Genomic DNA, 14,006 nt, shown 5'->3' on the forward strand with positions numbered 1-14,006 from the left:
AATACTTTAAAAGATATTCAAGTGTTTTGAAGTTAACTAGATATCCACAAGTGAAACTGTATATTATGCTTTGTTTTCTGAGTTATGTCTGTAATAATAGTGTGTACTTTTCGCTTTTGAAGGGACAGAAAATATGATCACAAAGGCAGTCTATACACATTTTCCACTTTTTTCCACTTTTTTTTGTTTGTTGCAGCAGCCACGTAATCATTTTTTTTGTACTCTTTTGTGTTATTGTGGTTTAATCACCCTAGTGAAAAATAAATATACTAAAATGTATTTGAATTAAATTTATTTCATGCTAAATATACTACAAATACATATACAGTACTTATTTATGTGCTAAATAAAAATACCCTTCAATCGTACTTTTTTTTAGTATACTAAACTGGTATATTTAAAGTATGCTAAATTGGAACAACTAATTTTGTACTTAATGCACTTTGTGTGGAAGTAGTGCTGAAGTCCAACTAAAGATATACTGAAGTATATTTGATTGTGCTGAAGTGGAACTATTGCAAGTATAGGCCTACTTCAGGTATACTTTAAATATTTACATTTAAAGACCGATATTATTAAAAAAATCATGCAATTCTCATTAATAGTGACATTAAAACACATTTTAGGCTTAATATTAATAAGAAATGTGCATTGTGCACAAGTAGTACTCCAAATAAAGTTTAATTCTAATTTTTATATCAGTAAGTCTTGAGCGATATGTCAGTAAATATGTTAATAGATTTTAACTATACTTAGTATGAAATAAATGTATTTTAAATATGTTACTTTTTTTCCTAGGGCAGGTAAGTATCTCAGGTAAACCTGCAAACTGTGGCTGGTTGTTTTACATGTCAACTAGTTGGTCTGTTTCAGTCTAAAGTCGTCTTTCAACTATCTTTGGCTTGACCTACAATTTTCACATTTCTAGTGGTAGTTGCATGCAACTTTCAAATTTTTCATGTGCTCTGCTTATTTACCATGGTAAAATAAATAAATGTATGAATATATCCACACAAAACAAATGACTGCCAGCACATCTGAAAGAAAGGAATATTGCTTGTTAAGAGTCATACTATGTAATAGTTATGTTAACTACTCTTCATTCATGGAAATGAATGACCTCTTGTTTATGCTGTTTAGTCAAAGGTCAGGGTATACGGGACTAGCTTAACCTTAGTTACCCTTTACTAATTAAACAAAACAATTTTCATGCTTAAGGAAATACAATTTCAGTGTCAGAATGCCAAAGCAATCAATCGTTCACAATTGGTAGATGGTTTTATCTAAAGCGACATTTGTTGCATTTAAGATATACATTATTTTCCATTTTATGCATTCCCGGGGGATTGATCCCATGACCTTATGCAATGCTCTACCGTTCAAACTACAGGAACATGATGTGTCAAAATGCAATCCGAAGACGTGTATTCATGAGGTATGTAAAAAGGCAATCAGCACTCAAAGTGTGAGTGGGACAGGCACTATGTCCACAGCTGGGGCACATGGCAGATATGACTACAGTGAACGAGAGCAGTGGGAATGTGAGAGGTGTAATAAGGGGTGTGTGGGAAGAGAGCTCAGGTGTTATACTCTAATCTTTCATTAGCGATGTCATCTCTGAGCTCAGTGCGGTCTCACACCCTCAGCATGACGATGATGCTGCAGCAGCAGCAGCGATAAATTCATCCAAACAGAACGGTGAAGGTAGCCTTTCATTGCTACATTTGATGTATAATGCTATTCACTTTTCAAAGTGAATCACTCAAGTGTTTCCTTTCACAAAGGTATCCAACTTCAGTGTGCTTGCTTTTCTTTGATTTAATTCGGACTTTCCATTATTATATTGCGTCTGCTCTGTCCATTCTCTCTCCATCTGCTTGTGGCTCACATTCATTCTCCCTCTCTTCCGAACGGTGCAAAAGAGGTCATAATTGATGCTCTTTGTCATGATTGCAGCAGGGACTTATGTGCTAATTATTCTTATTCACGAGTCATAATAATTGGACACGTTTCCCATAATTACGGCTTCGCCTTTCACAGTCATGACACGATTTGTCTGAATGGTATATTAATTGTCTGAAATTTTGATCGGTTACTCAACGTACACATCTTGATGTGTCGAATGTATGGCGAGGAAGTAGTGATCTGGGGGAAATGGGTTATTTTGTGTCTTTTCCTCCCCCCAAGCCTTGCTAATCAATTCTCACACGGCAGCAGTAACTGAAATTATGAATGGAAGCAGCATTGTGGCTGATTACACGGCAGTCTCATGAGAACAAGATCTCTGCTGTTTTTCTTGTGCCTGTGTGATTATAAATAGATGTAAATAAATATGTGATTTTTGTGGTCTGCCAAGCCATATGTTTGTATGTATTTATCGCAAATAGATGTGGCAGACTGTGGAAACGCAGAGGCGATCTGCTTCATATCATGTGTTGTGTGTGGTTCTGGGTTTGATGCTGTTTTTTTGTCGACCTCAGTTTTAAGTATGGCAGAGGCATCACATAGAAACAGACACTAAAAGCTGCCGACTGTCTTGTGAGTGACTCTCAGGCTGATTAGTTTGACATATAAAAGAACAGTGTAGTTCATACTGCCTCAGTTAATGTTTCTGGGGCCTGCAGAGGTGGAGTTGAACCCCTCAGGGCTGTTCAGTTCTCGCTGGCTTTCTGTGGGCAGTCATGTGAACTGCAAAAAATGACGGCCTGTTATTAATCAGTAACACTTTTGGCACTGTTTTTGGGGGAGGAGTATAATAATTCTTTGTTTGAGGAGAAGTAATGATGTTTTGTTAAGCAGTGAATGCTGTAATGCAGTGGTTCTCAACTGTTTTTTCCCCCTCCAGGACCCAGATATACCCAAAATGTCACTAAAACAAAATATTTCAATTATATTATTATGAACTGCATAGGCCTAAGAATATGCAGCATTAGTGAGTTTTTTCTTTCTAGATGTTTCATGCTATGGGCAGCCAATAATTATTTGCACGGTGATAAGTAAAAGTATGTATTTTTGCTACACTCTGCATAATTATATATACATTTATATTGTTAGGTGTATTCTTTTTTTTTTTTTAACGAAAAAATACTTTTATTCAGGAAGAATGGATTAAATTGATCAAAAATAACAGTGAAGACATTTAAAATATTACAAATAATTTGCTTTTCAAATAAATGCTGTTCTTTAAACTTTCTATTCATCAAAGAATCCTGACAAATGTATTCAAATGTATTCTGTTTTCAACATTTGATAATAAATGTTTCTTGCACCAAATCAGCATATTAATATGATTTCTGAAGGATCACGTGACTCCGAGGACTGGAGTAATGATGCTGAAAATCCAGATTTACCATTACAGACATAAATTACATTTTACAATATATTAAAATAGAATTTATTTTAAATTGTTATAATTTCACAATATTACTGTTTTACTGTGTTTTGATCAAATAAATGCAGCATCAGCAGCCTTGCTGAGCACAAGAGACAGAACATCTTTCTGACACAAATCATTTTATACTACATTTGTAGTGCTCTAGACAGTAGTGCATAATAGTCCATGGTACAAATGTACTGTACATTCGATACACATACTTCATATTACATACAAAAGACTGAAGTATAATATATGTATTTATACCATACACTCTCAGAAAAAAAAGGACAAAAGCTGTCACTGGGACACTACCTTTTCAAAAGGTACACCTTTATACCTTATTTACCCCTAAAGGTTGCATATTAGTAGTACATAAACGGTACATTTGAGTACCTTTTGAAAGATAACCAACTCAGTGATGGATGATACAGTTTAACTTAACAAGGCTTACTGCATATTTCTGCACATTTTTCAGGGCACAGGTTAATTGCTGTAGCAGGAATGAAATTTACAGAGCATTGAACATGGTAGTTAGTGTATTTTACTGTGTGGAAGTATCGTTAGTTTCTAGTTATTGCATACTAGATTTGTAATGCAATAGTACATTTATCGTGCATATTAGGTTTATAGTTTATAGTACACCAGTAGTGCATACAGTACTAGATGTAGAGAATATTAAATATTATTGTAATTATTGTAAGTGTTCCCATGCAGCATTCTCTAAGCAGCATTTTTTTTAAATTACATAAATATTTCTAAGTTATTAGTATAAGTTAGTAGTGCAGTAGTATACAATATTGCTGCAATGTCGTTAGCTACTTGGCAACCTACATTTCTGAAGTTTTAAAGCTTCCTTTATACTGGCAATGTGATAAAGCACCATTAAACAGCGATTACACGGCTAGAAAAGAGGCGTTTGTGATCTGTTAATATGACTTTGTGACAAGGGCTGCTGGCAGAGACAGGAGCTGTAGTAATGAAGTCTTGGACCCAGTTTACACAGGTTAATGTCACATGATGCTTTATTCCCTGCTGAGACTCGACTGAGAGTGCGGAAACAGACTGTTGCCTCCATTTTTCACAGTTTCAGTCCCAGATTCTTGTATTGATCAAAATAAACTTCATTACTTCACTGTGTGAGAAGAGATTAAATAAGAGATTTTCATCTTCTCCATCTGCTTTTATCAAGTTATTTTGTCGTTATGGTTTTCTGATTAATACTTTTACCCTTACCTGTGGCCATAGATATTAGACTAGTTTCCTTTTTGAAAAAAGAAATGTGCTTCTTTTATTTGTATTAAATTTGCAGTTGTAGTGCACTTCAAATCTTACATGTATATTTAAAAAATGTACTTGTAGATAATATATTAATAAAATAAAGGCCAAGTGTTCTTAAAGAGAGAACACTCTCATGACTTGTTTCTTAATGCATTTTAGTACACTTTGTGATGTCAAATGAAAACTTTTACTTTAAAGTCAATTTTGAATCATTATGCTTTAATTATCATTTGTCATAAAGCAGTTCGCTTATTTTGATGTGTAGACTAACATACTAAAGTACAAGTACTTGATTATAACTTTAACTGTGTGGTATTCATTAATAAATTTAAAGTTCACATATAAATTTACTAATTTGCAGCTTCTTCACTACAAATGTCTAATTACAAAATATTTATTATTAAATTAAATAACGTTAAACATAATGTATACATTTTAATAGAAATGACATTAAAATACATATTTTAGTTTACAGTAAGTCCTAGTCGGTGTATATAGTACACATTAACCATATTTCAAAGACAATTAAAGTAATTATGAAATCACATATAAAGATGTAATTAAATCCTTGAGGAAGTGGCTCAAAAAAATCATTACATTGCATTTAATACATTTTACGTTACTTGCAATTACATGAAATTAAGTTTCTAAAAACATTACACTAATTTGCACTTCACTATATTAGTAGTAGTATATTATTTCTGTGATAAGTACACATGTATTCATATACTGTATGAGTATTCAAAAATATAAATACACAAAGGTTGCTATCCCACATAATTCTCATTAACAGCTGCTTGAAACTCATATTGTATGTCATTTTTGTTATTGGTTGTGTTAAACTGGTTTTGTACAGATTATATTTTGTTTGTTTGTGCTATTTTTGTATTTACAGTCTATCAGCTTATCTAACAGTTTACACCTGATAAACGTCTTTAGTTAGAATCACTCGGATTGCAACATGCAAAATTCTACGTTTACAATGCGTTTATGTATTTTTTGCACTGATGTGACATTAGAAAACGGCTGAGATTTTCTATCCTTGCTTTACTCAAAAGGGATTTTTCTATGAGGGCTACAAATCTGTACTGCAGAGGCTCACCATGCGAACAGGGTTTAACCCATTTTGATGGCTATGCCATATTGCATTATAAATTATTAACAGCCAAGGCAGCCCTGCATTATGTCTGCTAAATTATGTTTGCTAAATTATGCGTACTGCACGATTGTCCTCTGGTTTTATAGGTTTTTCACTGTGTGTGTGTTTGTGAGCATCTTTGCCTCGTATAGGTGTGGTTAACATAAAGCATCCGGCGCTGTGAGGTAACGCTTCTCCTCCTGCTTGGTCAGGGAGTCTCTACAGGCTCATTGCAATGATCCAATTCATGTGATGTTGCTGAACTGCATGTTTGTCAGTTATTCCCTTATCACTTCCCGAGGGATGAAAGCACTGCCCCCCTCCTATCTCTCCATGCTTTTGCGATTCAGCGTTACTATGGTAACAGTGAAGACCTGCCTTTGCTCCTCTCTCCCCAAGTTCTTTAGAATCATTCCTTGCCAAAGTTCCCCCAAACAGTTTTTTGTGGCAAAGAAGTTGCGGCAGAATTCAACCTTTCTTTCTTCTCTATCTTCAGGTTTTTTATCAGCAATGACCAGAACTGACAAAAAGTAAGACTATACACACACAAAGGCATCAACACAAGCTTCTCCATTGTGGTCGACCGGTGAGAGCAGCAGAGAAACGGGGTGTAAACGAGTGCAGGAAGGAGAAAAGGAGTGTGCGAGGACAGTCGATGGATGCTGCCCGGATTGAAGGGACAGCACATTCTCATCTGACGAGGAAAAGAAAGATTTCAAAATTGAGTCGAAGGACAGAAACTCAGCATCAGGTAAGCTTGTCCAATCAGGTAACAGTGTTAAAGGGATAGTTCACCCAAAAATTACAATTCTCTCATTAATTACTCCCCCTCATGTCGTTATAAACCCGTTAGATCTTCGTTCATCTTCGGAACACAAATTGAGATATTTTTGATGAAATCTGAGAGCTTTCTGACCCTCCATAGACAAGGGTACTACCACACTCAAAGCACAGAAACGTAGTAAGGAGGACATCGTTAATATAGTCGCATAGGGCCTACATGTGCATTCCTCTGCTCGTAAACAAGGCGCAGCACATGCGTCGTGGTACTCTCCATAATGGAGGTGGACTTTCCTGGGAAAGAAGAAATTGTTGAATAAAGTCATTATTTTTGTTTTCTTTGCACATAAAAATATTATCGTAGCTTCATAAAATTATGGTTGAACCACTGATGTCCCATGGACAATTTTACCAATGTCCTTACTACTTTTCCGGGCCTTGAACGTGTCAGTTGCGTTGCTGTCTATGCAGGGTCAGAAAGCTCTGGATTTCATCAAAAATATCTTAATTTGTGTTACGAAAATGAACGAAGGTCTGAAGGGTTTGGAACTACATGAGTGTGACTAATTAATGACAGAATTTTCATTTTTGGGTAAATTTAATTCAATTTAATTTTAATTCATATTCAATAATTTAATTCAAAAAGCATTTATAATTCCAACCAATACTGGATGGTGCACAGCTCTAAAATCTATACACATTTTTTTATTATCAAGTGGTTTTATATAACTGTTATATAACTGCTGCACCGGTTTTCCAAGATTGACCACTACAAAACCCTCATTTTGGTAAATGCATTTTCATTGAGCAAGTCCAGCATTTGATAGTTATTGCAGGTTCTTATACCAGCTAGCCTCAGGATCCATTCTCAGGTTTTTACGTATTTTAACAGCCATTCCAAAATGTCCTGATGGCATTTTAAGGCATTCTAATTAAGAACTCCATATCTAATCAGATCTCTTAATTGGCAAAGCAATATTGTGTGCAGTAAAAAAGGAGAGTTAAGATTTATTAACATTTGCCTTCGTCAGGGCAGCCCTATGATGAGAATGATGAGACACTAAAAAAAAATGAATAAATACTAGGACAAAGTTTGGAAAACTGAAAATAGTACATCAAAGAGAATAACATATACTGTATGTATATGTATACATATACGGTGTGTGTGTGTGTGTGTGTGTGTGTGTACGTACTTAACCATATTTTGGGGACAAATTTGTACCCAAAAGTGAGCAAAGCCTGACAAAATCGGCAAAAACCTCAATTTATCACTTCCCGAGGGATGAAAGCACTGCCCCCCTCCTATCTCTCCATGCTTTTGCGATTCAGCGTTACTATGGTAACAGTGAAGACCTGCCTTTGCTCCTCTCTCCCCAAGTTCTTTAGAATCATTCCTTGCCAAAGTTCCCCCAAACAGTTTTTTGTGGCAAAGAAGTTGCGGCAGAATTCAACCTTTCTTTCTTCTCTATCTTCAGGTTTTTTATCAGCAATGACCAGAACTGACAAAAAGTAAGACTATACACACACAAAGGCATCAACACAAGCTTCTCCATTGTGGTCGACCGGTGAGAGCAGCAGAGAAACGGGGTGTAAACGAGTGCAGGAAGGAGAAAAGGAGTGTGCGAGGACAGTCGATGGATGCTGCCCGGATTGAAGGGACAGCACATTCTCATCTGACGAGGAAAAGAAAGATTTCAAAATTGAGTCGAAGGACAGAAACTCAGCATCAGGTAAGCTTGTCCAATCAGGTAACAGTGTTAAAGGGATAGTTCACCCAAAAATTACAATTCTCTCATTAATTACTCCCCCTCATGTCGTTATAAACCCGTTAGATCTTCGTTCATCTTCGGAACACAAATTGAGATATTTTTGATGAAATCTGAGAGCTTTCTGACCCTCCATAGACAAGGGTACTACCACACTCAAAGCACAGAAACGTAGTAAGGAGGACATCGTTAATATAGTCGCATAGGGCCTACATGTGCATTCCTCTGCTCGTAAACAAGGCGCAGCACATGCGTCGTGGTACTCTCCATAATGGAGGTGGACTTTCCTGGGAAAGAAGAAATTGTTGAATAAAGTCATTATTTTTGTTTTCTTTGCACATAAAAATATTATCGTAGCTTCATAAAATTATGGTTGAACCACTGATGTCCCATGGACAATTTTACCAATGTCCTTACTACTTTTCCGGGCCTTGAACGTGTCAGTTGCGTTGCTGTCTATGCAGGGTCAGAAAGCTCTGGATTTCATCAAAAATATCTTAATTTGTGTTCCAAAGATGAACAAAGGTTTTACGGGTTTGGAACGACATGAGGATGAGTATTTAATGACAAAATTGAATTATCACTTTAAATGATCTTCAGGCTGATGCCAAAAAAGTGAAGGAAGCCAGACATTTCTCATCTCTCCATCACTATACTATCAATATAAAAGAAATCAAATGCGAGGAAAGATAGATGGGCAGGCAGTGATGTTTCCACATCTCTCTCTCCCTTTATTTGCTTCATCTCTCGCTCTCTCCCATAGGCATGGTGTGTGAGAAGGGCATTCAGATCCTTCTCACCATCGTGGGTGCTTTCGCATCCTTCGGCCTGATGACGGTGGCTATTGGCACTGATTATTGGCTGTACTCGCGGGCACTCATCTGCAATAGCACTGGCAATAACTCACAAGAGGATCCCCATAATAAGGAGAAGAAGGACCCCGGGGCCTTGACGCACTCTGGCCTGTGGAGGATCTGTTGTCTGGAGGGTCAGCCACTGTCTTGGCTCTTGGTTACATTGTGGGGGTGGCGTCTGTGTGCAGTTATTTGAAAAAAAAAGGAGAGTTAAGATTTATTAACATTTGCCTTCGTCAGGGCAGCCCTATGATGAGACACTGTTTATACTAAAAAAAAATGAATAAATACTAGGACAAAGTTTGGAAAACTGAAAATAGTACATCAAAGAGAATAACATATACTGTATGTATATGTATACATATACGGTGTGTGTGTGTGTGTGTGTGTGTGTGTACGTACTTAACCATATTTTGGGGACAAATTTGTACCCAAAGTGAGCTAAACCTGACAAAATCTCCAAAAACCTCCCTTTGGGGACGTCCTCATTTGTAAAACTGGTATAAAAATAAAGTAAACAAGTTTTTTGTGTGTGTGTGTGTGTGTGTGTGTGTTTCAATAATTTTAATGATTAATGCTTTTTAAAACATTTACAGAATTTGATATTTCTGTAGTATTTTTTATTCTACAGGCTCTATGGAAATGATGAGGTTAATGAAGTATTTTATTCTATTGACAGCCCTAGTTTTTAAGTAAGAAATGAAAAACATCTTTGTCTGTTATCTCTTCAATTATATATACAGTACCATTCAAAAGTTTGGGGTTGGTAAAATGTATTAATGTTTTTGAAAGAAATCTCTTCAATACTCACCAAAGCTGGATTTAGTTGATCAGAAATACAGTAAAAACAGCAATATTGTGAAAAAATTATTACAATCTAAATTTCAAAAGTAAAATATTTTAATATATGTCATTTATTCCTGTGATGCAAAGCTGAAATTTCAGCATCATTACTCCAGTCTTCAGAGTCACATTAGTTTACAGAAATCATTCTAATATGCTGATTTGGTGCTCAAGAAACATTTATTATTATCAGTGTTGAACATAATGCTGTATCTAATATTTTTAAAAACCTGTGGTATTTTTTTTTTCAAATCAAATGCTGAATAAAATTAACTTATTTAAAAAATAACAATAATAATGTTACTAACCCCAAACTTTTGAACGGTGTGTATATATGTACATACAATAACTGCAGTGACGATATAAAATGTTATCTTTGTAATATCACACTATTTTCAATATTTCTATTTTAGGAAGGAGGTCACTTGAAGGGCATATTCTTATTTTAAGAGTATAAAAAACCCTGTCTTAGATTATTTTACAGGCTGGCGATGATTCCAATTGTAAAAATACTCTAATCATAAGATTTGTAATGTTTACTTTAATCATACATCAATTATAATTAATAGGATCTCTCAAGCATAACATAATGCATATTATTCAAGTATTTTCATAATCAAGTACATTTAAATCATTCTGAAAATGGCCAATATGCCTGTATAAAGGATTTCAAAAGTGTTCAATTCTTTATTTAAATAGTATTTAAGAGTAATTAACAGGCACAGTATCATAAAACATATACACGTCCTGAACCCTGCTATGGCCATTTACTGCTAAAGAGTTTTGAGTGTAGGAGTGAAGCCCAAAGAAGTCTGTAAAGGCCTAATTAAAAGGCTGAGCTGATTGCATTGAGAGGTCAACACAGAGGGACAGCAGTCGCAGTCTTAGGGGCTGTTCTAGCACCTCGTGCTCTCACTCATCCCCGTGTAATGCGCTCGCTGCTCCGCCTGCAGCCAGCCATTGTGCTCTGCTAATTTAGCCTTATGGCTAAGCTCTCTGATAACAAAGCATTCAATTAAAGATAAGCCTGGATTCCCAATCATCACAGCGGCATGGCTTCTCTCTCAGTCGTCTCTCTTTGTTTCTTTCTCCATCTCATTAAAGCCTCGCTTTCCCCTCTTTCTTTGCCCCGTCGGTCACTATAGTGTTACAGCACTCTTGGCATAGTTTATAGGTCAAGACATCCTTGCTTTCCCCAGGGATTAGAACCAAGATGGATGCTTAGTAGAAACACAATTAAGAGCAGATGAAGTGGAAAGCGGTCATTTTGGATCTGCATAATGAATGTCACAGCTAGACCGGCCCAAACAGCAAATACTGTTGGCTGTGTGATGATAGGTGCACTGATTGTCACATCACCCCGACTCGATTCTAGACACGCACGCACACACGTGCTGGGCCTTATCCTTGCCTTCATCTACGCTCCCCTGCTGCTGGAGCAATCGATAGCAGAAGCTAATGCTATTCTTAAAGCTAATGAGCTGCTTTCATGTTTATGTAGCTTATATCAAAGAAAGCAAGGCCATGGCAAGCAGGTAAATACCTGCAGGCCATACCTGCTGAGAAGTCCAGTTTAGACCAGCATGAGTATCCATACTGGCTTGGTGCTGGTCTAAACCATAGAAATATATACATAGATGCCTCATTAGCCGCTGTTTCCATGGGCTGCTATACATAAGTCATCCACCATATTGGAACGGGCAAGGCCTGTCTGTGAACACTAAAGAGACTTGATTTTGAGATGATTTTGCTAAACTAACACAATGCAACAAGACAAAGGCATTAGATAACATAACATCAAAAAGTTACCATAGTTTAAAAACCTGTAATATTGAGTTAATACATAGAAAACCACAAACCAACACATTATCACCTGAGAAAGGTTATGCCATTTCTTCGGGAATTTAAATGTTTTTATAACCACTGGCTGCACAATCTTGGAAAGCCATTGTTTTTTACTGTGAGTGATGGCATATTGACTGGAGCAGTTGAATGTATCATCTACATACACAAAATACATAAATTAATAAAAATAATAAATAATTAAAAATAAAATGTCAACTTTTTTTTATATTTTACTTTACCTAGTTGTCAAGGCAACATTTCTCACTTTTTTTACTTGATGTACTAAAATAACTAAATCTATAACCAATAAAAAATAATTACAACTATACAGGCACATTTAAAAAAAAACAAAAATAAAAAAACAGAAATAAAACTACTAAAACTTTAACTAAATTTTAAATGAGAACAGAAAATAATAATTAAAATGAATCAAAATATTAATAAAAATTATAATAGTATCTCAATTATACTAAAATAACATTTGATTGGACAGCTGGGTAAAAAGTAACAATGACGTGCTCTGCTTTTTACTCAGTGTTGAACATTTTTCAACTGACTGTGACCAGAAAAATAAGGGAAGCGTGCAGTCTTTTTTTTTAATGCAGTACATGGTGATTCCATTGCAAACAATTGAAAAAAAAAAAAATACACTGGCCTCAGCTCTTTGGTGGACACATGGCCTTATGATGAAGCCAGCTATTTAAGTGCATCTTGCTGGCAAAAAAATACAAATAAATATAAAAAATTTGGATAGATTATTACAGTGCTTTGGACTGGATTTCTGGTAAACATTTTGACCTCAAATTGTGACTCAAAATTATACAAAAAGCTGGTGATGCCTTGGTGATGTATTCAATTGTGCATGTGCACTACTCAAGGCAAGCAAGAGAAAGCTGCAGCTAGCCTGCCAAAAAGCAAAAGAATAATTGTTCAACCAATTAGTTAATTCCCCCAAATATCAAGCAGGGATGAATGACAAATACGTAAGAATTAAATGAGAACCACTGAAAGCAAAATAAAGTGCGGCACTGTGTTCTTTAAAACATGAGCAGCAAATGATCCAGTGTTTGCCGTGGCTCGGAGAGGCTCAGTCCACAGTAAAATGCTGCTCTACATGAACTCCATCTCTGCAAGTGCCTCGAGTTTGGGTCACTTATAACATGCATATATCTTCATGATAAAATCCACTGCAAATCCACATTTAAAAGCTGATATTTAAAAAAAACTAGTGCAAAAACATGTGAACTGATACACTATTGTGGTACTCAATATATTTTCCCAAGGTTGGCAGGTCAGTTGATGTGCACTTGATGATAGATACTATTGTTTAGACAAGGCCATTGCTGAAAGATGCAGTATCTCTAACAAAGAACCAAAATGGTGATGCCAGATTCTCCTCAGTGACACCTTTCCCCTTTGTGCCCTCATCTCTTTCTTACAGATTAATGTCCATGAGGAGGAATATAAAAAGACAAACAGCTGTGAAAAGAATCCCCCCCACACCTGTCCACCTGTATCTCCCTGCGTATGTCTCATCAATCCATCACATTCCCACTCCATCAATCAACACCAGTCACGATGTCATCATATTGCGTCAGTCTGTCTGTCTGTCTGCACTGGAGCGGGTAGCTATTCACTCCCTGACTGACTCCAGGCCTATCTGCATGTGTGTGTGTTTCCTATTCCACATCTTAACAAATGAACATAATGAATTAAGAGAATTAGATCTGTATCAGGCGCTACAATCCGAAAATGACTTCCCCATCTATTTTAAAGAGATTGGATTGCTGATTAGGCCATTAATTGGTATTTCAGAACTCTTGCAGTATTCCTAAATGAGATTTCAGAAGGGTCTGTCTATCTATCTATCTATCTATCTATCTGTGTGTCTGTCTATATATATATATATAATATATATATATTCTGAACAAAATTATAAACGCAACACTTTTGTTTTTGCCCCCATTTTTCATGAGCTGAACTCAAAGACTGTCTGTCTCTCATCTATCTATCTATCTGTCTGTGTGTCTGTCTATCGGTCTCTCTCTCTCTCTATATATATATATATATATATATATGTCTGTAAACCAGACACATATCCAGCTGTTGTGGTGTGTATGCAGACT

The 14,006-nt window shown here is 36.0% G+C and overlaps 1 protein-coding gene across 1 annotated transcript in view; it reads left to right on the forward strand.

The window, feature by feature from the left end:
* Positions 1-6,482: 6,482 nt before the first annotated feature.
* Positions 6,483-14,006, forward strand: part of LOC107692566 (voltage-dependent calcium channel gamma-4 subunit-like) — a 12,205-nt gene continuing 4,681 nt past the window's right edge. The window contains exons 1-2 of the mRNA XM_016491662.1: positions 6,483-6,543; positions 9,102-9,326. Coding sequence (XP_016347148.1) covers positions 9,104-9,326 — 223 coding nt within the window. The 5' untranslated portion in view covers positions 6,483-6,543; positions 9,102-9,103. The remainder of the gene's footprint in view (positions 6,544-9,101; positions 9,327-14,006) is intronic.

This window comes from Sinocyclocheilus anshuiensis, unplaced genomic scaffold (genome assembly GCF_001515605.1).
Source record: "Sinocyclocheilus anshuiensis isolate Anshui unplaced genomic scaffold, SAMN03320099.WGS_v1.1 scaffold831, whole genome shotgun sequence".
Lineage (NCBI taxonomy): Eukaryota > Metazoa > Chordata > Actinopteri > Cypriniformes > Cyprinidae > Sinocyclocheilus > Sinocyclocheilus anshuiensis.